General features: G+C 39.7%; 1 protein-coding gene across 2 annotated transcripts in view; it reads left to right on the forward strand.

The window, feature by feature from the left end:
* NOTCH2 (notch receptor 2) overlaps nt 1-26,564 on the forward strand; it is a 155,013-nt gene that overhangs the window by 73,677 nt on the left and 54,772 nt on the right. For both annotated transcript variants that reach the window (XM_053590948.1, XM_053590949.1), the window contains exon 5: nt 10,985-11,107. In XM_053590948.1, coding sequence (XP_053446923.1) covers nt 10,985-11,107 — 123 coding nt within the window. The remainder of the gene's footprint in view (nt 1-10,984; nt 11,108-26,564) is intronic.

The raw sequence follows: 26,564 nt of genomic DNA on the forward strand, positions 1-26,564 counted from the left end.
AGTAGAAATAACTAAAATATAGATTTCTTAACCTCTGTATTTGTTTGCATTTTAAGGATTAAAGAGAGAAGTAGAAATGTAAACAATTTAATATTGCAAATATTATAGTAGTGTAATATTCTGAAACTAATTGGCTGGTATTTAAGGTGTGATTTATTGTTGAAAGCTAAATAATTTTTCAGTTTTAAGAAAATTACTTTAATATTAATAGTTATCTACAGCAAGTTGTTGATTTGGCAGCAAGATAATTGATGGGAAGTTAGAGAAGCCAATAAAGGAAGTTTTTAGCAGGGGAGAGTGATTATTCACTCCCATAGTCTCTGCATTGTTATCCATTAGCCATGATAAGAACTGTAGGGAATTCTGAGACTGTGTCCCGGAAAGGATCTGTCAAACAATAGTATCTCCTCCTTGAGAAAGGAAATAACCAGAGATTCCGCAGTCGAGAGGCTGCCAGGGCTAGTGGGATGGAGTAAGGAGATCTTGGCTGTCTCTTAGAATCTGGTGGTAGCGTAAGCAAGAAATTTATTTGCTCGCTGAAGGGTGTATGTGTGTGTTAGGATAAGGGGTGCAAGTGGGAAGAAGATTTGGCAAAGAGAAAACTAACATTTTTTGGTGAGTCAGGTACTATGCCAGGTACTTCCCTGTCCATTAGCTCAGTTACATAAAAACTTTGGGGACAGATATTATTTTCTGAGTTTTCCCACATGAAGAAACTGGAGTTTGGGGATGTTAAGTGATTTCCCCAGTGTTGCACAGATGATGTGGTTAGGCTGGGTCCTGAAACCCAGGCAGGTTACAAAGCCTATATTTTGTGCATCTTACTTACCACACTGCATCACTCATCTGCTACCTGAAGATGTGTTGAAGACATAGGAAACTTTTTGTTAAATGTTTTGGGCTATTTGGGTTAAAAAATATGTTGAATTATAAGAGAAATGAGATACTTCTAAGTATAATCAAATAGTATTTGTTACATATCTATCTTGTGCATTTATTTAAAATATATTGTGCATTTATTTAAAAATAAGTAGACTAGTTCTTGCCTTGCAAGGTCTCATGATCTAAAACAGGTAACTTCAGCTTTGGATGAACATATAGAAGGAAATAAAAAAAATTCAAAACAATAGATGATGCAGTAACACTGTGAATAAATACGTAAACAATTTGTAAGATTTCATTCTCATTGTTCTTAAGTCCTAGGTGGATTTTGCAAAGTGTTCACTTTTTTTTCATGTAGGGAAATAGTGCCTTGAAATGGTTTTCTTTTAAAAACCTCTTTCATAATGCAATGCCATCTCCTAACCCCTCTTTAATAATTATTCCCCACACTTATCAAGAGACTAAAATGCTACTTAAAATAATAGTCACCACCTCAATGTTAATAGCACCCGTATTTGAAAACAATTATTATTTTGGTTCTAAAAATGGGGAAACTAAGTCAGCAAGAAGCAAAATACCTTGTTAAAATATTGTACAACTCCCAAATGGCTGCTTCCCACCACATTTCATGTATTTGCCTTTCTAATTGAGGCCTGCCCTGGCCACCCTATTTAAAATTGTAACTGTTCTTCTGACCCCCTTAATTACTGACCTTGGTCTACTTTTTGTTTTCTTTTTCTGTAACTTCTATCTTCTTACTATATAATTTGTACCATGTAATTTGCTTCATTATGTCTATTGTTTATTGTCTGTCTTTTTCAGATTCTCCCTCTTCTCTCTCCAGAATGAAAGATAGGATCTTTGTTTTTGTTTACTGATGTATCCCAAACACCTAAGAACAGGGCCTGGCACATAATAAGCCACACATGTTTATTGGCTGACTGGCTATCCGAGTTGAGCATCATGTCATCATATTGAGGCTGTAACTGTACTCTCACTTCTTGGTGTCGCGCACCCTGGACTTCATTGGGCTTTCTCTTCTGTCCTCATGCACTCTAATACTGGAGAAGAAACTTTGGAATCTTTTCCAGTTCTGAGTTGGTGAATGCCATAGTGTTTATATTTAAATAGCCAAGTTCTAATTCTTTTCCTGCAAAGGTACTGTAGTCTCTGTGAGTGTATTTTAGTATTATTTTAGGACTCATGTGGAGGGAATTAGAACTGCAAAAATGACTCATTTTGTGTGACATAGAAAGAAACTTTTCTTGGCCGGGCGTGATGGCTCACGCCTGTAATCCCAGCACTTGGGAGGCCAAGGCGGGTGGATTGCCTGAGCTCACAGGTTCGAGACCAGCCTGAGCCAGAACAAGACCTTGTCTCTAAAAATACTTGGTGTTGTGGCCAGCGCCTGTGGTCCTAGCTACTTGGGAGGCTGAGGCAAGAGAATCACTTAAGCCCAGGAGTTTGAGGTTGCTGTGAGCTTTGATGCCACGGCACTCTACCAAGGGAGGCAAAGTGAGACTCTGTCTCAAAAAAAAAAGAAAAAGTGTAACAATGTAAGGAAAACAATTCTTTTAGAGAAAACTAATACAATCAAATCAAGGAACTGCATTTCATCTTCTTTTTGGAACAGTAACTGTCAATATTCTAGTTACTTCATGAGCTTTCATTGTATAAAGTCTTTAGCAGAAGCTAAAGGACCGGTACTCAGCCATAGTGATTTTAACATTAAAAACAAAATAAAGCATGAAAATAAGTTACTGAATCATTGACTGTCCTTATTTTGGGGTTAAGGCCAACCAGTGGGGAGAGACTGAGTTAGAATGGTTTTGCGTTTATGGATATTTTATTTTATTATTATTTTTCTTGTAGAGACGGAGTCTCACTTTATTGCCCTGGGTAGAGTGCCGTGGCCTCACAGCTCACAGCAACCTCCAACTCCTGGGCTTTGGTGATTCTCGGGCCTCAGCCTCCTGAGTAGCTGGGACTACAGGTGCCCACCACAACACCTGGCTATTTTTGTTGCAGTTTGGCTGGGGCCGGGTTCAAACCCGCCACCTTCAGTATGTGGGGCCAGGACCCTACCCACTGACCCACAGGTGCCACCCTGTTTATGGCTATTTTAATAAAATAGCGCAAGTAATCTGAAAACCGAGGGCGGTTTTGAATCTACTGGCAGTGCCTTTTGAGTTCACAGTTGGAATGGATGGTCCTCAATGTACTTTCCCTTTCTTTTTTCTCCCATATCTCTTTATGCCTCTGTGATTTCTTTTAAACTTCATAAAAAGCTGTCTGATCTCTCCTCTCCAAATCGTGAAGGTTATCCTTTGTAAACCACCTCAACACTTCACAGGCTGATTATGTGTAATATCCCCACAGCATTAAAATAAAGCTTAAGCACACTTTGTGGCTTTTGTATCTACTCTGTTGTTGCTGAGCTTAAGAACTATTAGAAATAATTCCCTCTTGTATTTTCATACTCAGGGGCATGTGATGTTCTCTTGGGTATTATGCTAATCATACTTTGGCAGGTTTCTCTGGAGCAGATGCAGAAATGATCGTACCACTTTCCAGGATGTATTGTTTTAGCTCCTTTGACTTGAATCCCACGTACAGTTTTACCTGATGTTCCTGGAAGTGCCTGTTGTTTTCTCATACTTGTCGTTTTGGTCTTGCTGCATCCTTCTTTTTAAACCTTCTTCCTCCATTTTATATAGGACCCACTCTTTATGGTTTGTCAAAGGCAAACTATTTCACTGAAATGCCTTCTGTATGTCCTTCCCCACGGGGAATAGAGCCCTTCTGAGGTCTCAGCACCTGCATATCTCTAGCATAGTACTTACCAAATTGATTGCCTGTTTATCTTTTTAAGTATACATTCTTTTTTATATTATTTCAAAATATTATGGGGGTACGCATGTTTTTGGTTACATGGATGGCTTTTGTTATGCTTGAGTCGGGGCTGTAAAGTGTGCCTATCACCCAGATAGTGTTCACTGTGCCTGTTAGGTAGGTTTTTGCCCATCCCCTCATCCTCTTCTCCCCTGCTTTGATTTCCACTGAGATTTATTTCCTCTGTGTTCATGTGCTCATCCGTTAGTTCCAATTTTACAGCAAGTACATATAATATTTGTTTTCTCATTCTTTAGATACTTCACTTAGGATAATGGTCTCCAGTTTCATCTAAATTGTTGTAAAAGGCCTTGATTCATCCTTAGTTCATGGCTGAGTAGTGTTCCACACTGTACATACAACATATTTTGTTAATGCATTCATGGATTGATAGGCACTTGGGGTTGATTCCACATCTTTGCAATTGTAAATTGTGCTGCAGTAAGCATTCGAGGGCAGGTGTCTTTTTGGTAAAATGACTTCTTTTCCTTGAATGAAAACCCGGTAGTGGATTTGATGGATCAAATTGATAGATCATTGGCAGCCCTACCAACAATGTGTAAGTATTCCTTTCTCTCTGCATCCATGCCAGCATGTATTATGTTTAGACTTTAAAATAAAAGCCATTATAACTGGGGTAAGATGATAGCTCTGTGTGGTTTGATTTGATGATTAGTGACGTTGAGCATTATTTCATACGTTTACTGGCCATTTCTCTATCTTCTTTTGAAAAGCTTCTGTTTATGTCTTTTGCCCACTTTTTAAGGGGTTATTTTTATCTTGCTTATTTGCTTGAGTTGTTTGTATATTCTAGTTATTAGCCACGTACTGGATATATAGCTTGTGAATATTTTCTCCTATTCTGTAGGTTGTTCATTTGCTCTGTTGATTATTTCCTTAGTTGTAGAGAAGCTTTTTTAATTTAATCAAATTCCATTTATTTATATTTGTTGTTGCTGTGATTGCCATTGGGTCTTCTTTGCCTAGGTTTCTATCTAGAAGTGTTTTTCTAATACTTTCTTCTAGCATTCTTAGGGTTTCTTGCCTTACATTTAAGTCTTTTATCCATCTTGAATTAGTTTTTGTGAGTGGTGAGAGATATGGATCCTGTTTCATTCTTCTGCATGTGGCTAAGTAGTTCTCCTAGCACTATTTATTGAATAGGGCTTCTTTTGTCCAGTGATATTGTTGTCTGCTTTGTTACAGATCAGTTAGCTGTATGTGGATGGTTTTACATCTGGGTTTCCTGTTCTGTTGCATTGATCTGTTTCTCTATTTTTGTGCCCATACCATGTTGTTTTGGTTATTATAGCTTTGTAGTATAGTTTGAAGTCTGGTAATGTGATGCCTCCAGATTTGTTCTTTTTGCATAAGTTTACTTTGGCTGTTTGGGCTCTTTTCTGGTTCCAGATGAAGCATAGAATTATTTTTTCTAGATGTGTGAAATATGACATTGGTATTTTGAAGGGGATTGCATTGAATCTGTAAATCATTTTAGATACTATGGACATTTTAACAATGTTGATTCTACCAGTTCATGATCGTGTTTTTCCATTTGCTTTATCACCTGTGACTTCTTTCCTCAATGTTTTGTAGTTCTCTTTGTAGGATCTTTCACATCCTTGCTTAAGTATATTCCTAGATATTTTATTTTCTTTGTGGCTGTTGTGAATGGCACTGAGTCTTTTATTTGACTCTCAGATCAACTGTTATTGATGTATAGGAATGCTACTGATTTGTGTACATTGATTTTATAACCTGAGACTTAGCTGAATTTATTCATCAATTCCAGGAGTCTCTTGGTGTGGAGTCTTTGGGGTTTTCTAGATGTAAGATCATATTGTCAACAAAAGTGATAGTTTGACCTCTTCTTTCCTGATTGAATACCCTTTATTTCTTTCTCTTGCCTGATTGCTCTGGCAGGGAATTTCAGCTCTATGTTGAATAGAAGTGACGGCAGTAGGCACCCTTGTCTTGTTCCAGTTCTTAGTGAGAATGCTTTTAGCTTTTCCCTATTCAGTGTGATGTTTGTTAAGAGTTTGTCATATACAGCTTCTATGCCTAGTTTGTTGAAGGTTTTTATCATGAAAAGATGCTGAATTTTGTTAAACGTTTTTTCTCCATCTATTGAGATGATTATATAGTCTTTGTTTTTGCTTCTGTTTGTGTGGTGAGTCACATTTATTGATTTGCATATGTTGAACCATCCTTGCATCCCTGGGATGAAGCCTGTTTGGTCATGGTTGTTTATTTTTTGATGTCCTGTTAAATTCAATTTGCTAATATTTTATTAAGGATTTTTGGAACTCTACTACCCAACATAGTGCCTGTCACAAATTGAGCATTAATGAATATTTGACAAACGAAAGAATTGAACATGGTAAACAGAAGAAAATTCTTACATTCTACAAATTTTTTAATGTACTTAACATTTTTTTGACTCCCCATGGTCTTGTCTTTGGCTTTTTAATGATAAAGTTAGAAAAAAGTAGGGATCATTGGGAGATATCAGGGGAGGCAGGTGGGAGTAGCAAGCCTGAAGAAGTGAGGGTCAAGGACATAGGGGAAGCCCTGGGGGAGGTGAGCTAGTGTGGGCCCAGTCAAGGATGGAAGGTGGTGCCATGAAAATGACCTGGGCAAGCACAGGACAGGGATTCTTGCATTTTCACATTCAGGGGTACTTAAAGTTTTCTTGAGGGTTATTCTAACTGTGTTTTTGAAGATTTGATTTTACGATAGACTTCTTCCCAGGAAAAAAAGAAGTAGCCTTGTACCTTGTTGCCTTCCTCCAATTCCCTGATTATTTTCCACGCTCTTTCATCCCTGTTCATGAAAGCTTTTCCTGAGGATTTTTGGCCTGGCCGAAGAGAATCCTGGTTGGGCCATCTTATCCTCCTATTTCTGCTCACTTCTTGCTCCTCTCCACTGAGCCTTCCTACCACAGTCTGAAAATGGAAAGACAGCGAGAGATGCTGTTATCTGTGTAGGATGACAGTGACTCTCTTCTGCTCCCCACCTTCGTTGCTGTCATTAATCAGTTAAGCGGCCTATGGTTTTATAACAGCACAGTCTTAAAATGTTTCTTCTAAGTTTAATTTCTCTCCTATTGGCCTTTTAAGGATGTGAATTGGCTTTAGGCTAGATTCCTTTTAGCATGGCCATGTGGGCTTCTCCATGAATCTGCTACACCCATCCCACCGACAGGTCTGGAGACTTGTCTGTTTTCCTTTCCTCTAAAAACTTAAAATATTTTCAAGAAGTGACTGCCTTGTAACTTATCTATATAGCATATAGTCTTTGCTCCCCATTTGAGTAGTATTTGAGCCTTTCCTCCCCATTTCTTATAAGAACTTGGTAGGTCTTTCTCAAAAGAATTCTGTATCTATTTTTAAAGCATAAATCCTGTCTAAATTTTGGAAGAGAACTGATTTGGCTTCAGTTTCATCAGACATGGGAACTTTTAACCTAAGGTCAGTTTTTCACATTGTTGAAAGGAAACTCTAGGGTTCCAGAAAACATACTGACTGAAACTGGGTAAAGTTTGTTTCAGCACTGATTCTGAACTGCTAGTCATGGAACCGTGGGCAAGTTAGCCATGTGGTGTTCCATTTCCCCATCTCTAACATGAGAAGATTAGCATAGATAATCTCTCCAATGGATGCTATAACACCATCGATCTATAATAATATTAGCTAATATGTGTAAGGCACTGTTTTAAGTGCTTTCTCCCTCTTATAATAGCTTTATTGAGATAGAATGTACATGTCATACATTTTGATCTTTTAAAGTATACTGTTTAGTAGATTTTAGTATGTTTATAGATTTGTGTAACCATCACCAGAATCAATTTTAGGATAATTTCTTTTTTTTACTCCAGAAGAAACCTGTACTTGTTATCAGTTATCCTCCATTTCTTATACCTCCCTCCCAGCTCTAGGCAACTACTGATCTACTTTCTGTCCCTATGTGTCTGTTCTGGACAGTTCACATAATGGAAGCATACAATATGCAGTTGTTGTGACTGGCTTCTTTTACTTAACATAGTGTTTTCAAAGTCTATCCATCTTGTATAAAAGCGTGTATTAGTACTTTATTCCTTTTCGTGGCTGAATGATATTCCTTTATATGGATTTACCACATTTTATTTATTCATTCATCAGTTGATTGACATTTGGGTTGCTTCTGCTTTAGGGCTATTATGAATAATGCTACTATGAACATTCTTGTACAAGTTTTATGTAGACATATGTCTTCATTTTTCTCAGGAATTTACTAATATGTAAGAACAGAATTACTGGGTCATATGGTAATGCTGTGTAACCTTTTCAGGATCTGCCAGACTGTATTCTAAAGTGGGTACCCTATTTTATATTCTAACCAGCAGTGTATGAGTATTCCAGTGTCTCTACATTCTTGCTAACACTTGTTCTTACCTTTTTTTTCAATCATTGATCACATCCTAATGGATGTGAAATGATATTTCCTTCTGGTTTTGATTTACATTTCCCTGATGGCTGATGATGTTGAGCATCTTTTCATAGGCTTATTGGTCATTTGTGTATCTTCTTTGGAGACTATCTACTCCAAAAATAACTCATTTTATAATTGAGTTATTTATCTTTTTATTACTAAGCTGTAACAGTTCTTATATATCCTACATACAAGTCTCTTATCAGATAATATGATCTGCAAATATTTTTTCTCATTCTGTGGACTGCCTTTTTACTTTCTTGGTGATATCCTTTAAAGGCCAAATGTTTTTAATTTGAAGAACTCCAGTTTATCTGGAGGCACTGTTTTTTTTTTTTTTCTTGTTGGTTGCACTTTTGGTCATATTTAAGAAGGCTTTGCTTAGCCCAACTTACAAAGATTTACTATGCTTCCCCCCCCCAAGAGTTTTATAATTTTAGCCCATACCTTTAGTTGTCTGATCCGTTTTGAGTTAATTTCTGTGTATGAGGAAGGGTCCAACTTTATTCTTTTACGTATGGAATATTTAGTTATCCCAGGACCATTTATTAAGTACTGTTTAAATGTAACTCATTTAATATTTACAATAACCCTTTGAAGTATGTCCTGTATATCCCTCAAGAAATTTTAAGTGTCTTACCCACTTTCACTCAGCTATTGCATTGCAAGGCTGAAAGTTGAGCCCAGATAGTTTGGCCTTGGAGGCTGTGCTTTTAAGCAGAATTAATTCTGTTACCTACCTCCTTACTTGCCTATCTAGGTAAGACAGGGAAGAAATACCTAAAATATAGTCAATAAGTCACAAAAAGAAAACATTATTTCTTACCTGTTTTGGTTATGTTTCTGCTTTCTTAATTTGTCTGTGATTGGTGAGTTCAGTTAGTTGTAACAGTGGCTAATACCAAATCAGCCACAGTTTCTGTTCCTTGTAGCTTAGCTATAAGGGCTTTACTATCTCCCTGACACCCTAGACAACCCTATTTAGTCTTAGTTACTAGAGAGAACAAGTTCAGAGGAGGATGAGCATCACCAGTTCTAGTGCACCACCAGACAATACCAGGTCTAGTTGTGCTGGGCCAGGAGCCCATTACCCCCAGAGCCTGAAACTGTATCTTTAACTTTTTGAAAGAATGTCTTTGTGACCAGTACTAGAGTAGGAACACAAGCCCTAGTCCTCATTCAGGGAGTGCTACCTGATGGGTCTAGAGTCAGCTTCACTTTTTTTTTTCATAATTCGGGATGGCCTTAAAAAATTCATCATTTTCAGGCTCATTAGTCTAATTCTATGACTTTTCATGTAGTTAAACAGAAATATGGTACATGATAAATTTTTAGAAATTCAGGTGTATTTTCATAGTCTTTCTCAGGCTTACTTAGTGATTCATCCACTTGAATGAATTGAGTACCTAATACTTGGAGAAACACAATTTCCTTTTCAATTATTTCTATCTTCCATGAAGTGATTTCTTGGCTACATGTTTTAATTTTTTGGCTACGTGGTTTATGTTCATTTACTTGACTGATGCCATATTCAGAAAAGCAAGCCATGTTCTAATGTAGCAGAGCAGATTCAGAATACCACATTAACTGTGGTAAGGAACGAACAAAACAATGTGTCACTAATGTCTGTCTCACAGACTAGACTGTCTAGTAAATGCCAGGGACACAGGGATTCCATCTCTTGTAATCGCTGTTATCTCGCCAGGACCTAGTGTAAGATCCAATAAATGTTTTCAGTGAGTGAGAGGAACCTTAAGGGATATTTTGAGGAGGCCAAATACTTAATCATGTTATATTTCACATAGGAGAATGTTCACTGAATATTGTCTTATCTTGAAGCTGGTAGTAGTCTAATTTATTAACTCAGTGGTTTGGTAGCCAGGAAAGAGAAAGGAAGAAGCCCAATATATAAATTACTGTGGGCAGTTAGGGTGAGAGTTAATGTGCTAGTTCCATTTTTCATATAAGAAAAAAATCAAGAGGAAGGAAGCAGTGCTATAAATTTAGAGAGGAGCATCAGGAATCTGAAGTGCTGGTAAGTTTAATTAGTAAAAATGCCACCCCATTTTCAGCCAGCTTTTAACATTTGTTTGGCAGTTTACTGATGATGTAGCATTTATAGCAATCCAGAAGGGCAGGCTGGGCAAGTGGAATTAGCCTTGTTTTACAGATCAGAAAGCTGATTCAGAATTTTACATTACCATGTATTAAATAGCTTGTAGGTGTGGAGATTGAGTCTTGACTCATATCTTTGTGGTTTAAGTTCAACATTTTTCCTATGTCCTTCCTATTCTCTTCCCCATCTAGTTAGGAGGCCTCCTTGAGTAGTCATCCCCACCTCCCCCCAAAAAGAAAGGAACTTCAATTTAATTAGGTAGTCTTTTTTCTGTTCTTCCTGTTAATCTAGTATGGAGCTGGGGAAATTTATTATCCTGTTTTGTAGAACTAGTGAATGTCTGTCCCAGTTGGACAGTTATCTTTCCTGGGATTTTATGTCATAAAAACTTTGAAATACTGTGAGGTAACTATGAAGGCATGTCACTGGCATAAGTAACTTTATCTACCTATGCTTGAGGCCAGGGAAGATTGGGGGATTTTTCATGTGGGGAGTCCTGGGTTGAGCAGCTGCTGGCTGGTGAACTGAAATGAAGCAGGTCTGTTCTGGCACCTGTGTCCTGTGGGAGAAGGGAAGGTTACTTCTGCTTTAGAAAGATTCATCCTTTTGTTCTTTTCTTACCAGGTTTTGAAGGGAGCACCTGTGAGCGGAATATCGATGACTGCCCTAACCACAAGTGTCAGAACGGAGGGGTTTGTGTGGATGGGGTCAACACTTACAACTGCCGCTGCCCCCCTCAGTGGACAGGTATGTGCAGTGTGGCAAGTCTACCAGAGTAGGGTGTGAATTGGTAACCAGAGGTATGAATTGGTAATCAGTAACACGGTTCCTGAAATCAGCACCTTTTCTGAATTATCTTGGGGCTGGTCTGGGAGCAGTGTGTGACTAAGCAGGATTTCCATGCTAGGTCTTTGGATGCAATGCTAATCCAGGATGTTCTCCTATGTTCACTCAAGGAAAGACATATTTTCACACGTATTATTGGGCAGCTGCTGTGAACTCAGTATCGTGTGGCATTAAGCTGATTATCTGGAAAAATCAGCATGTTATCTGCAGCATAGTAGATACTTAATAAATATTTGAGAGAAAAAAAAACATACTAAAATGCCAAAATAAATTGCATAGGCCACAAGAGCTCAGCGCGTATTGTTTGTTCATGGACAGAAATGAAATCTGTCTCATCATGTTGTTCTGTCCCATAGCCAGGCAGAGGGCTGCACAGGGACTCCTGGTGATGTCATTTTTATGCTGTCCACCCTACAGTTCCGTCTGTCTTCTATTTCTTTTTTCACACAGGACAAAGTTAGCTTTTTCTGCCTGTCACATTAGAAGAGTGATCTTGTTTAATTTACAGCCTCTTGGAAGTTTCTGACAGTGTCTTAATCAGGTTTTTCACTTATTTTTGAAAGTTTAGTGATTTTTATGCAGACATTTGGTTCTAATTTCTCTTTATATCTATACCTGAAAGAAGAGGCAATAAGAATTATTAAAGGACTAAGGACTGAATCTTTCTAAGAAAAAATGATCGACTTAATCTGGAAACCCAAGAAGTAAGTTAGTATTGTCAGAAAAAAACTAACGAACCAGAGATGGACTGTGTCCTGCAAGGAAGTCTTCATGTTGTATTGCAGCTATCACTACCTGATACTCCTTTAGCATCTCAGGATTGCTTTTCCTCATCTGTAGCATCTGATTATTTAGGGATTTAAATAATCCCTAATATTGATAGCTATAAACTATAAATAGCAAAAGACAAAAAGGACTTCAAACTTCAATAACATGATTTCCTGGAAGGGAATACATTTTTGCTTTTAATCTTTAAACTGCTCTTTTTTATGTTTTCCCACTGGGTTTCCTTAGAATGGGACTTCCCCTGGAATTTCTTCATGGTGTCTTGATTCTAGGACTTTACTCATTATCCTTTGCTGGTTCTATCATATTCTTTCTTCTTCTAGCTTTGCCATTTCTATAGTAGATTTTTCAGAGGGTATTTTTTAAACTTTAAAAAAATACTGAGAAGTTAATTATATGACAATAAGTAGAAAGATTTTAATTTTTTTTTCTTTTTAATGATCTTCACAGTATTGGGAAAAATGAGATTTGGAATTTGACTATTTTAATCTGCTTGTCCTGTGGGAGAGTGACTGTGTGGAACTGAAGCTTCTGATGCCGTGAAGATCAAATGACATTATAATTTCATTGCTGGTTTTTCTTTGATACCACACTTGGTTTTCTGCTTTGTTATTAATTAGGAAGGCCTACTCTTGGGGGCGACTTTTCCAGTGAAATGATACTTTACCAAAATTTCTTACTCCAGGAGGTTTAATAAATGCCACTTTTCTGTCAAAGTGCTTATAAAATATTTCTTTCTGTGTCTTTTATATTTCTAGAAAGGGTGGCATAGATCATAGATAAGTTAATGTGGCAATTTTTATTTATTTTGATCTGCTGTCTGTCATTTAGAGTGACCCTCAGTTTTTGATTTTCCACTAGTTTCCTTCCTCTTTGTCATTTTTTCATGCCAATTTTTTTTTTCTTTTTGGAGACTGAGTCTTGGTCTGTTACTTAGAGCTGGAATGTAGTTATATTATCATAGCTCATAGCAACCTCAGACTCCTAGGCTGAAGCGATCTTCTTGCCTCAGCCTCCTGAGTAGCTAGGACCATAGGCACCAGCTGATTTCTCTCTCTCTCTCTCTCTCCCTATACATACATATATATACATATATATATGTGTGTAATATATATATATAAAATTACTTTTTTGTCAGAGTTACATTTATGTTGCTTAGGCTGTTCATATACATTCTTCGATTTCCACTGAGAAGCCTTCAGGCTGCCCAAGGTCTTTTCTCTGTTATATAAAGCCCCATAGGGCCCCGTGTGCCTCCCTAGTCTTCTCCTCACCCATCCCAAGCACCTCATACTCTAGCAATAAGATCTGCTCCCAGCTCTGCTGTAAGGACTGTATTTTGTAACTTCATTCACACTGTTCCTTTTCTTTAGGTTTCCCTTCTCTAGTCCTCACCAATTTTTGCCTGCCTGATGCAGATCAAGTGGTTACTTTCTTCAGAGTGCTTCCACCGATCTCTCTCCAGGGAGAGCTAAGTGCTCTTCCCTGGACTCCCTTAGTACCCCATGCCTTCTTCTTTGGTAACATTCACCACCTTTATATTGATGTTAGTATATGCTTGATGTGAAGGAGATACCAATTTATGGGGTGGTTGAACTCTTGATGACAGTGGTTACCTACTACTCCTTACAAAACTTTGTTCTCAGTAGCATGTAGCTGAACTGGTTACCATCCAGCCCTTACCCCATTGTGAAGAGAAGAATAGAAGAAAAGAAGTTTGTGTCATGGAGTTCCATTTCTTTTTATTTTATTTTATTTTATTATTAAATCATAGCTGTGTACATTAATGCAATCATGGGGCACCATACACTGGTTTTATAGGCTGTTTGACATATTTTCATCACACTGGTTAAAATAGCCTTCCTGGCATTTTCTTAGTTATTGTGTTAAGACATTTATATTCTACATTTACTAAGTTTCACAAGTATCCTTGTAAGATGCACTATAGGTGTAATCCCACCAATCACCCTCCCTCTGCCCATCGTCCCCTCTCCCACCCCTCCCTCTCCCTGTTCCCCACATTTTTAGGTTATAACTGGGTTATCACTTTCATATGAAAGCCATAAATTAGTTTCATAGTAGGGCTGAATATATTGGATACTTTTTCATCCATTCTTGAGATACTTTACTAAGAAGAATATGTTCCAGCTCCATCCATGTAAACATGAAACAGGTAAAGTCTTCATCTTTCTTTAAGGCTGCATAATACTCCATGGTGTACATATACCACAATTTATTAATCCATTCATGGATCTATGGGCACTTGGGCTGGAGTTCCATTTCTATTGATGTTGGATCTATAAATTCAGATTAGTATTTTCTGCTTTATATTGAGCTAATTACCATTTTTAAAATTTTGTACAGTCTTTGCAATAACTATAATAGGAGAATTTATTGAATATCCTTTTTATAAATGATGATGCATATTTAAAAGGGTTAAATAATTTGCCCAAGACAAAAAGTGGCTGGGTTAGAGTTTGAATATAGGCTTACTGAACTCCAAATCTGTGGTCTTTATTTCTGTATAAAGTTGATTCTGTTAATTGCCTTGTCTATTTTCTGAAAATTCAATTTAAAATTTTATTATTCTAAGATTTAGTAATTTACACTTTATGTTTTTCCTTTTTTTAGAACCTGGCTGGTTACTTTGAGGTTAGAAGTTAACATTATGCAAATGTTTGGTGCTTTTGTCACTATACTGAAGAGTTTTATGAAAACTTTGTTCATAATCCCCTTTACAAGTTACATCTATAGAGTTTGGTCTGGCTTTTGAAAAAATAGAAAAAGTCAAGTGGGATAGAAAATGAAGTTGCCAGTTATCTGAAACAGAATATGTGGGATTATACAGCTGAAAACAAGCTAGGCGTTAATTTTAAATAAATGGAGATATGGAAATGTGCCTTATTTTTAGTAAGAGCCTCATAGCTATGGTTTTGTTTAGTAAGCGCACATACATAAAAGGCTAGTTCTTTTGTATCCAGTTTTAGACTTCAAGATGAGCAGAAATTTTGCCAGCTCTATTCATGGTCTGATTTGGGGTGAATATGTCAGTCAGAATACTTTTTTTAGAAGGGTTTATTTGCTTCTTATGAAACTATTATCTCTTACTTCATTGGGGTATTGGGAGAATCAGTGATGCAATAAAAAACTTTTCACCTTTTTGTTTATTCAGAAAACACCTATCATGCTAAACATTCTCGATTCTTGCTGTTCAGTATAGTGGTCATGAGTTAAATCTTGCTATTAAACATCTGCTGTGTGATTGGTCTGAACTGAGATGTGTTGTAACTGTATAATGCCTGATGTTGAAGTCTTAGTATATAAACAAGTAAAATATCATTTTAATGATGTTTAAATATTAATTAGATGCTAAAATAGTAATGTTTTAGATACATTACATTAAATAAAATATAATATTAAATTTAATTTCACCTGTTCCTTTTTACTTTCTTTTTAGTGACCACTGAACAATTTTAAAATTGTATCTGTGACTCTCATATTTCTGTTGGACAGCATTACTCTGGATTCAAAGATGGTCTGTGGGTATTATCTCTGGAACTGCTAAGTGGTAGTATCCATTCTGACTCTCAGAGGTAGAGGAATAGACTTGTAACCATTCCTAGGGGAGGTCTTATGTTGGCATCACTAGAAGAAAGGGTGTTAGCCTTGTACTGATTTGGTTCTGCATAATCTATGGGCAGAACTGTGTTGTAGCCCTAATTTAGGCCTTTTTAAGTATGGTGGCTATCTAAATAGAGTGTCTTTGTGCCTCCAAAAACGACCACTCTTCTGCACTAGCTTATGCTCAGGTGGAAAAAAGTAAATTGGGGCTCAGCGCTCGTAGCACAGTGGATACGGCCCCAGCCACATACACCAAGGTTGGTGGGTTCAAACCCAGCCTATGACAGCTAAAATAACAATGACAACTGCAATAAAAAATAGCTGGGCATTGTGGTGGGCACCTGTGGTCCCAGCTACTTGGGAGGCTGAGGCAAGAGACTCGCTTAAGCCCAAGAGTTTGAGGTTGCTGTGAGCTATGACCCCACAGCACTCTACTGAGGGCAACATAGTAAGGCTCTATCTCAAAAAAAAAAGAAAAGAAAAGAAAAAAGTAAATTGGTATTAGGGAATAAGGGTGGACAGATGGTTTAGTCCTTCATAGGAATCTTTCTGTAGAGATATATCTGAATAACTGGATGTTTCTTCAGGAAGTGGAAGTATACCTAAGGGTTTGGTGAAGACAGAGCACAAATGTATTTATTATACTGTGATTGGCTCCAAGCCATCTTATCAGAGAAGTTCTGTGCTGGGAGACCATTTAAGGGTAAAAAAAGGGTTTATAAAGGACTCAAAAATTTATTAGAACAGTGTAGATAAATGTTTTGTCTATGTAGATTGTTACTGGGATTTTCCTTTCAAAGGTTCATTTCCTTCAAAATTAAAGTTGACTCTAAGCTCAACTCACAAATTCCTCTCTGTGGCTGCTTTTGGTTTTGGGTTCACTCCTAGGGCAGATGTGATTTATTTTCCTGTGCTTATTATTAATCTGGAAGTGTAATTTCAGTTTGGTTTTAGAATAGTGCTTTGGGACATTAAGCAGAAGTGAACAATGGAAGTTAGGTGGGTGTAAGTCACATAAAACTGACCAGTTTTCTTCAGCTCTCCCTCTAGCACGAGGAGCCTAAAGAGTTGGTTGAGATTTCTGTTGTTGTTAGTTGCTCCAATTTCAGTAAAAATGTTTGACGTGAATTATCAAGTACACACGCAGAGGAAGTGGGTGGTTCCTTGAGTCTGGGAAAGGGTCTTTTCATCGTAGTATTTAATTTTGAGCCAGATGTTTCAGTCCAGCCTCTAGTTGGTAACATTTTTTGTAGCTTTGTTATAGTTTTTCCAAAAACTTTTCTGCCTTTTTTTTTGTTGTTTTTAAGAATATAAGGATAGAACTTTTCGTTTGAAAGTGGACATGATTTAATTATATTTGGGACTGCAAAGGCGGGTCCTAGATATAATTAAATCTCTCTATATAGATTCTTATCTATATTTTGCATAGGGAAACGCATCTCAAATTTCCATTTCTTACTGTCAGCTTAATTGTGGGGAATCTATAATAAGCCTATTTTCTGGAATTCTGCCTCTTCACCTCAATTCCAATCTCTTGTCAGTTAGACAGACTTCTAACATGTTTTTCCAGAGCACCCTGATCCCAGAGGTTCCAGAGTGGCCATTGTGGAAACAGGTGAGTGGATGGTGTAGCTCTGCAGATTGCTGGGGTGCCACTGAAGGATCTTTTCTTCCCTGTGGTCCATGACTCAGTGTCTAGCTTTAACTTAATTCATGTTTTTCAAGTTCCTGTGGAATAGTTGTGAGTAGTTTCAATAACATATTTACGGAACAGTCAACTACTTCAACCAGTCTACTGTGCTAGAGGCTATAAGAGACACAAAGAAAAGAAATTAATTTCTGTCTTTAAAGAGTGGTAAAATTTACCAGGAAGAAATAAGAAAATCTATACATAACTACAATAGGAGGTAGAAAGTATGAATGAATGTGAATTTGAAAGAAGCACGGGTAGGAATTGGAAATGATTTAAGTACTTGGTGAGGTAAGGGAGGAAATTGAGCAGAGTTCATTTCTGCTTACATCTGAGTAATGGGAGAATGTGGGGGCTGTTGACAGAGAAATAGGATAGAGATGATGGTAACTTTGAGGGGAGCATTTCCAGTGAAAAAGAGACATCAGGAGAACCCAGGAGCTCAGAATAAAGGTAGGGGGTGAACACTCGGCTTCTAAGTCATTTTGGGGGTACCACAGAATATGTAAAGTCTATAAAGGAAAGTGTGTGGAGTGAGAAGGGGGGGATTGAACAGAAACTTCTCTGATGAAGACAGATGCATAGCCAGCAAACGCATGAAAAAATGCTCATCATCCTTAATCATCAGAGAAATGCAAATCAAAACCATTTTGAGATACCATCTAACTCCACTAAGATTAGCCCACATAACAAAATCCCCAAACTACATGTTTGGCTTGGATGGGGAGAGAAGGGAATGCTTCTACACTGCTGCTGGGAATGCAATCTAATATGACCTTTTTGGAAAGAAGTTTGGAGAACACTCAAGGAACTAAAAGTAGACCTACCCTTTAATCCTGCAATTCCTCTACTAGTTATATACCCAGATGATCAAAAATTATTTTACAACAAGACATTTGCACCAGAATGTTTATTGCAGCCCAATTCATAATAGCCAAGACATGGAAACAGCCCAAGTGCCCATCAACCCATGAATGGATGAACAAATTGTGGTACATGTACACCATGGAATACTATGCAGCCATAAAAAGATGGAGACTTCACATCTTTTATGTTTACCTAGATGGAGCTGAAACATATTCTTTTAAGTATCTCAAGAATGGAAAAAAAAGTATCCAGTGTACTCATTACTACTATGAAATCAATATATAATCACCTACACACTTATGAATGGCAAAACATAGCTATAGTCCAGAAAGTAGGAGAGAGGGGAGAGGAGGGGGGAGGTGGGAGGAGGGAGGGTATTTGGAGGGACCTCACCTAATGTGCATGATGCAGTGGTACATTTCAAAACTGTTAAGAAAAGAGTATAGTTGTGATGGATGTGTTAGTTCAATGTAAGCATTTCACATTGTGTATCGAATCAGTACACTGAAACTCATAAATGCATCAATGTCCACAGTTATGATTTAATAAAATAAATAAACAGTAGTGAGTATTTGGACATGAAGTGTAAGAAAAATGTCTGCACTGCAGAAATGGATGAGGAAGGGGATCCAAAGAAGCAAGACAAGCAAAGGAGAGGCAGGAGAGGTGGGAAGAGAGCTCAGCCATGGGGCAACATTGAGTCGAAGTGATCAGCCAATAGGCTTGGCCTTGAGTCAACTCTATGCACTTCTAGGCAGCTCCTGTAATATTTTACATCTCTTACTGGATAGCCGCTAAGCTCACCCAATGGACTGTTAGCCTCTGGAAGACTGGGAATTGCTTTTACTTATTTTGACATTCCCAAAACAATTTTTTTTAAAACTATGGTTATTGAATGAGTGTCAACCAGCAGACTCCAATAAATATGGTAATTGCAAAAGCTTAATCAGAATTTTTGAGGTTATTGGAAATTTTCCGAAGCGCAGTTTCAGCACAAAGAAGAGAAGCCAAACTGCAGGAGGTTAAAGAGAAAGTGGGTGTTGAGGAAAGAGGAAAGGGAGTTTGGGGAGTGACTTTGCACAGACTGCAGAGAAAGGAAGAGTTTCCGACAAAGGAAGAGAGGGGTATAGGGCAGAACTTCAGGGGACAGGACCTGTGACCCACCACAGAGCCTGGGCTAGACTGTGAGGTCAGGCAGCCAGAGGGGGCACTGAGGCCAGCGTGTGGGAGGGGCTCACTCTGCAGGTTAGAGGGGGATAAATCAGGTGCAGGTGTGGGCATGGGAGGACGCCTGTCTGTGGTGAGGTCTAAAGGTGAGTGTGCTTGTGAGATGGCGTGAGCATGGAGCTCTGGCAGGTGACTAAGGTAAGAATCCTCGACTCAGGTAACCTTGTTGGCCCTCAGCCTAGATGTTGACTTCACCGGACACAGGAGAGACAAGAGGAGAAGAATCTAAGTTGTGTGTGGGTCGTTCAGGGAAGTGGAGGTTGGCCCACGAGCACAACAGACAGCAGTGCAGTGACCAAAATTACAGGGCTTAGGATTTGCATTTTGATAGGAAAGTGTGTTTAGAAAAGTTTGGACTTGAGTAACTTGACTTCCCTAATTATTTGTGTCACAAATGACACTGTATTTACTGATTCCCTACGTGTAAAATGGGGAATTCTTCTTTGTTTTCCTGTCACTCTGCAGATTTTGTTTATATGATGTGGTATTGAAGAATTCATTTTATATTGAACAATTCATTCTTATAATTATGATGATTGGATTTAAAAAAATATTCTTTATTTACAATGTTTTATAGCCCAATATATAATCTCTCAGATTAAGTTTTACATGGAACTTGATTTGTGTTAACCATCCCAATATTTGTCACAATTTTTTCATTTCTGAGTTCTTTATTTTGATTATTTTTTGAGTCAGATGCCGTATCTTTGAGTAACTTCTGTTTGCAGGGAAGGTACACGTTGGCCTATTTTCAGGACTCTTAGATATTTATAAAACCTCCTTTGATCTGTCGCTTTATACACTAAGGGCTTATACTCAGTGACTAGCTTGGGCCACATTCCTGGGAAGATCCAGTGTCGCTTCATGGCTTTTCATGATCCCACAGAATAGTTGTAAGTTACTTCAATAATAGATATTTCTTGAAGAATTATTACATCTAATATACATACTAGATACTGTTAGAGGCACAAGAAAAGATTCAGTTCTCTCCCTAGATATCGAATTCTTGGGTCAAACAATAATCTCTGGAAGCTTCTAGATGATTCCCTAGCCTCTTGTGGAGAGTATTATAGGGAAATCTAATATCAGAGGGGGTTTCCTCTTTCGTGGCAGCTATCCTGCCTTTCTCTCTCTGTCTTTAAAAACAAGTCTTTAGCCATTACTTGTCTAGGTATAACTCTCCTTATTAATTGTTTTTTTCCCTAGACTTGTTGAGCCCTTTGGATTTGCAGACTCAGATCTGTGCTCAACTCAGAAAAGAATGCCTTTGCCCCACCTTCAGGCACCCCATTACCTTTCCACTGAGTCTCCGTTCTTCTCCCCCCGACCTCAGATCTTCTCTTAATATTTTAACCTGCTTGGTTCTCCCTTTGTATTTACGAGAGGTTCTCACACTTTTCATGTTTTGTGTTCCTTGCGTGCAGTGTCAGTTCCGTACTTCATAGCTTCCAGTCCTGGTTTTTCTCTGCATTGTGCTCTGGTTTTCTTTAATAATTACTCTTCTCATCTAGATCCTCTGCCTCTCAGCCCTCTCCTTCGTCAGAGTCTGTCTGATGCCCTACTTGACTTTTCCTTTCTTTTAAAAACCTACATATGTGTAAATGTCTTGAGATCACAGAACCAATTTTTTCCTAAAACATATCAGCTTCAGAAGTGAATGATTTTCACAGTGTGCTTTCATTCCAACTTGAGTGTTCCGTGTTGTAGAATCTTTCAATAGGTGCCCTTCGGTTCTTTCCACCTCAGTCATTCTGCACAGAGTAACTGCTCGCTCCTAACGAGGGGAGGCTGCTGCTCTTTGGATCCCCTCACTCCCCACCTGCCAACAGCTGCTCCTCCCAGGGAGGTGAGGGGGGCTCTCTTATGTAAACTGGCCTGACAGCCCCGCAGCCTGAGGAAGTGAGCAGAGGGCCAGAGAGTGAGGGCCTCCCAGTAGCAGACTGAGCTGGGCACCACTTTCTCCTCCACGTGGAGAAGCTGCTGTCACAGAGGTCAGCTTTCTAAACGCCCTGGCCCGCCCCGGCCAGCTTCCACAGCTCGCCCTCCGTGGCTGAGCCTGGATGCTCTTTGGTGCTGCTGCATCTGGAATTTGCCCGAGATGCACTACAGGCTGTCTTGTTGCTATTGTGGCCACAGGGGTCTGGACTCCCAGGGCTTGGAATTGCTGCTGACCTGGAAGGGTGACATGAGTCGAGTCCGTTCTCCCTGCCGCAGAGTGGGCTTTCTCAAACACAAACGGACCGAGTTGTTGCTTGCTGAGAAGGCTTCAGTGGGCCCTCCTTGTCTTTGGATACAGCTCCAAGGCTGTTCGTGTCACTCCCTCGCCAGCCACATCTCCCCACTCTCCCGCGCATGCCTTGGAATTCAGCCCTGCTGGTCTTTTTCATTGCCTCAAATGAGCCATGCTCTGCCTTCTATTGAAGCCTGCACACATCACTTCCTTCTGCCTGAGATACTCTTCCCCCACCCCACCCTCCACACGCTCTCAAGCTTGCACACAACCTCAACCTGGCAGACTCCCCTGGGTTCTCTGCAGGCGTTCCTGTAGAATTTACACCTTCCAGTTTTTCTATTGTCCCTACTGTGTGCTCCCAAGGCAGCGAGTGTCTTTTAAAGCAGGTGTTATTCTATGTTACCACTGTTTGTAAGTTCTGGCAGGGAGAAGCCGTGACCGGTTCACCATTTCAGTCCAGTGTGCATAGGTCAGGGCCTGGTACATGGTGTGCACATGTGGGTGTGTATGTACACACACACACACACACACACAGGCAGAGCAGGTGTGCGCTGTCCTCATACATGTATTTGTTGAATAAGCAAACAAGCGAATGAATTGCAGCACTCAGCTTTCCACTTGTTCCTGGATTGACCTCATCTCTCAAAATTCACAGCTCTTCCCTCCCCGAAATACTTTAATATTTTTTTCATTGTGGCCCAGGTTTGTATTAAATCTGTACAACTGAACTAATGGTATATGAAGACTGTATTTGACAATCAGTATAATGCACTTTCACCATGTCTGGCATCTAGAAATAACCTGGTACATGTATTTTTACTGTTTGACGTCAGTAGTGGTGTCAGGAAATAAAGCTGAAATCTACCCTTTTATCTGTATTTCCCCGTTGGTGGAGGTGTTTGCAAGAGGAGGACCAGAAGAGTCCTGCCGGAGAAGATGGTTCTGACAGTGCTTGCTGGGGATGCTTAGGTCTCAGTTAAAGAAGGGAAGTGTCCACTGTGACGGGGATTTGGGACAGAGGTGAAGTGTTAATGCGGAAAGGGGAGGGGACCTTGTGTGTGTATAAGTGAGATGGAGTTTAGTGACAAAGGAATGGGATTGAGATGACAGATTTGTCTGTGGACTGGTGGATATAGATAAGGGGATCGTGGAAATTTTGGTGTGAACAGAACAGAGAAGATCTTCTTTGTTGCTATGAGAGGGAGAGTTGAAAGATGATTATTATTTGGAGATTAGGACGAATTCCGGGTGGCGCCTATGGCTCAGTGAGTAGGTGCCGGCCCCATATACCGAGGGTGGCGGGTTCAAACCCAGCCCCGGCCGAACTGCAACCAAAAAATAGCGGGGCGTTGGGACGGGCGCCTGTAGTCCCAGCTGCTCGGGAGGCTGAGGCAGGAGAATTGCGGAAGCCCAAGAGCTGGAGGTTGCTGTGAGTCCTGTGACGTCATGGCACTTTACCGAGGGTGGTAAAGTGAGACTCTGTCTCTACAAAAAAAAAAAAAAAAAGAGAGAGAGAAAACAGAAGCAGATAAACACTCATTCAGCATACACTTACTGAGCCATTCTTTTTTAAAATTTCAAATTAATATGAGGGTACAAATTTTTAGATGACAGGGTTCTCACTTCCATGATAAAGTTCCAGTTGCAAAAGAGCCCTCACCCCTGGGGTGTGCTATATACCCTGGCAAAGTGCACATTGGGTGAGATCCCGCCTCATGCCCTCCCTCCTTCTGCCAATCATCCTCCCCTCCCCTCCCACATCCTTCTTCCCTCTGTCCCCACACTAATAGTTTCATATGAGCATTTACTTGTTTATATATTGGTTTCATATTAGTATTGAGCACACTGGATATTTATTTTTCCATTCTTGCAATACTTTACTAAGAAGAATGTATTTCAGCTTGATCCAGGTAAATGTAAAAGATGTAAAATCTCCACTTTTTTTAATGGCTGAATAGTACTCCATGGTATACGTATACCACAATTTGTTGATCCATTCATGGGTTGATGGGCACTTAGGTTCCTTCCATCACTTGGTGATTATGAATTGAGCCACAGTAAACATTCTGGTGGAAATATCTTGTCTCAAAGTGATTTTTGTTCTTCTGGGTAGATGCCTAGTAATGGGATTGCAAGATCAAATAGAAGGTCAACTTCTAGTTCTTTGAGGATTCGCCATACTTCTTTCCAAAAAGGCTGTATTAATTTGCAATCCCACCAATAGGGCAGAAGTGTTCCCTTCTGTCCTCATTCATGCCAGCATCTGCTGTTTTGGGACTTTGTAATGAGGGCTAGTCTTACTGGGGTTATGTGATATAGGCTGGTTTAGATTTGTATTTCTTTGATGATTAAAGATGATGAGCATTTTTTCATATGTTTGTTGGCCATTTGTCTGTCATGTTCAGAGAAGTTTCTGTTCAAGTCTTTTGCCCACTTATAGAGGGGGTCGTTAGCTGTTTTCTCACTGTTTAATTTGAGTTCCCTGTAGATTCTAGTTATCAAGCCTTCATCAGATTCATAACATGCCAACATCTTCCCCTATTCTGAAGTCTGTGTGTTTGCTTTGTTTACTGAACAATTCTTGACTAGTGTTACTTGCTGGGCACTGTCCTAAGTGCTGAGGTCTCAGTGTTGCGGTGAACAGCTGCCACCATTTCTACATGGAACTGATGGTCTAGTGAGAAACACAGGCATTGATCATGTGAGCATCTAAGAAATTCTGAACAGTTAGAAATACCTTGCAGGAGGAGTAAAGCCTGTCTATAGAGCATATTAATAGGCAGAAATGATTGAGATTGGTTTAGGCAAGGTGAAGTCTCTTTGAGAAAGTGATATTTCAGCTGTGCCTTTAAGATTAGGCAGGCCCTGTAGACACCAGTGTTTACACAGAGTGTTTCACCTAGCTGTAGTCCCAGAAGGTTGAAGAACAGTCAGATGTGTCTTCTGCTCTTGAACTTCAGCAGTGGAATAGCAACTCTGTGTCTAGAGCAGAGGTTTTGTAGGATTGAGATTATGAAAATGCCGTGTTCTGATATGGAAAGAGACAAAACTCCAAAACTCGGGGGCCCAAGTGATGGCTGGTTGGAAAGATGGATCAGAAACTGAATTCTCTGGATTTAAACACTAAGTGTAAGGTGGCAGGACCAGGGCAAGGGCCAGCCAAGTTCCTCTTTCATATGTTTCTTGTGTGGGGATTGTTGTTGCAATGAGAGTTGACCCTTAACAAGAGCACTGATGTGATAAAACTTTTCCCACAGGCCTCAGAGTTGAGAGTTGAGCCGAAAGGTGAGGACTTCTCCACAAACTATAAGGCTCAGCAATCTTCATGTCGCTTTCCTTCCTTTCCCTTCCCTTTTCCCTTCCCTTTTTCCTTTTTGTGCCTGTTACTTGTAACTCCAAGTCAGAGTGATGGTTTGTTGCTTGTAACTTCAGACTGATATAGTTTGAGCTGTTTGCATCCCTGTGTGCAAGAGCTGTGTAGTGTCCCCACTCCCTTGACTAGAGGATGGTGTAAACAAAGGCCAGGCCATGGTTTTCATTTTAGTACAGACCTCTAAGGTTGACTCTGTTACATTTACTGCCAAGGCTGTGACATAACCTCATTTACTTATTGTAAAACCATAGGACGGGGAAACAAGAACAATCAGTGTTAAAGTGACCCTCGTCCTGAACCAGTACCAGGTACTCACGTTAGGAATGGTGGACTAGTAGTCATCTGACCAGTACCAGGTACTTACATCAGTAATGGTGGACAAGGAGTGTCGTGCCATCTGACCAGTACTAGGTACTTACGTCAGTAATGGTGGACTAGCAGTGTCGTGCCGTCTGACCAGTACTAGGTACTTACGTCGGTAATGAAGGACTAGGAGTGTCGTGCCGTCTGACCAGTGCCAGGTACTTACGTCGGTAATGGAGGGCTAGGAGTGTCGTGCCGTCTGACCAGTACCAGGTACTTACGTCAGTAATGGAGGGCTAGGAGTGTCGTGCCGTCTGACCAGTGCCAGGTACTTACGTCAGTAATGGAGGACTAGGAGTGTTGTGTTGTCAGAGCCTTAGCATGAGCAGCTGTCTTCTTCTTCTTTATCCGCCAGCAGTCAGCTTGGATTCCCCTTCTCTGTGTTGAATGATGTGCAATAATCCCACCTCCCCAAGTCTTTTTTAGCATGTGAGAATGTCTGTTTCTGCCAACCAGCTTTGTAAATGTGAAGAATTCCATGTGCCTCGCTGGTCCTCATTTCCTCCTCTGTGAACTGAGCATGTTACATTAGAGGGTGTCTCAGCTCTCTGCCTCAACTGTCACCAGTGTCTGACATGCACACTGAGGTGAATGGTAGGTACAGTCCCTGCCATCCTGGAGCTAACAGTGTGATGAGGGAAGGGGTTGCAAATAGAAAAGAAGCATCAAATCACAAAGTGTGAAATAGGCCAGGATGGATGGAAGGGAGTGGATGCAGTGGTGGAAGTCATGGGGAGGTGTGCACTTAGGGATCCTGTTATTATAGGACAGGTGACCAGGCCTGTGGGTAAGGGGAAGAGTGTTTGAGCGTCGAGCAGCAAGTGCAGAGGCCCTGAGGTGATGAGCACATGATTTCTGGGGTCTAGCAGGAAGCCTTGGTAGCAAGGGTAACCTGTATGGAGGAGAGTATGGATTTGAGTATGTTTACAGGTCCGAAATGATCTGCCAGAAAATTGTCACTGGTAATAGGTGGCTGGCAGTATTTAAGGTGTCACATAAGGATTTGATAGTTTGACATTTTATTTCAGATGAGTGGAGACTCATAGTGGGTATTCGAGAAGGGAGTTCTAAAAAACAAAATTACCATAGAGCCTCCATAATTGACCACCTCCTACAGTGGCCACCTCCTCAAGTTGACTGAGTTTTCATAGACTGGACATGCATCACATGTCCTAAGGCCTAATTCTTTAGGTTGACC

This window comes from Nycticebus coucang, chromosome 5 (genome assembly GCF_027406575.1).
Source record: "Nycticebus coucang isolate mNycCou1 chromosome 5, mNycCou1.pri, whole genome shotgun sequence".
NCBI classification, from domain to species: domain Eukaryota; kingdom Metazoa; phylum Chordata; class Mammalia; order Primates; family Lorisidae; genus Nycticebus; species Nycticebus coucang.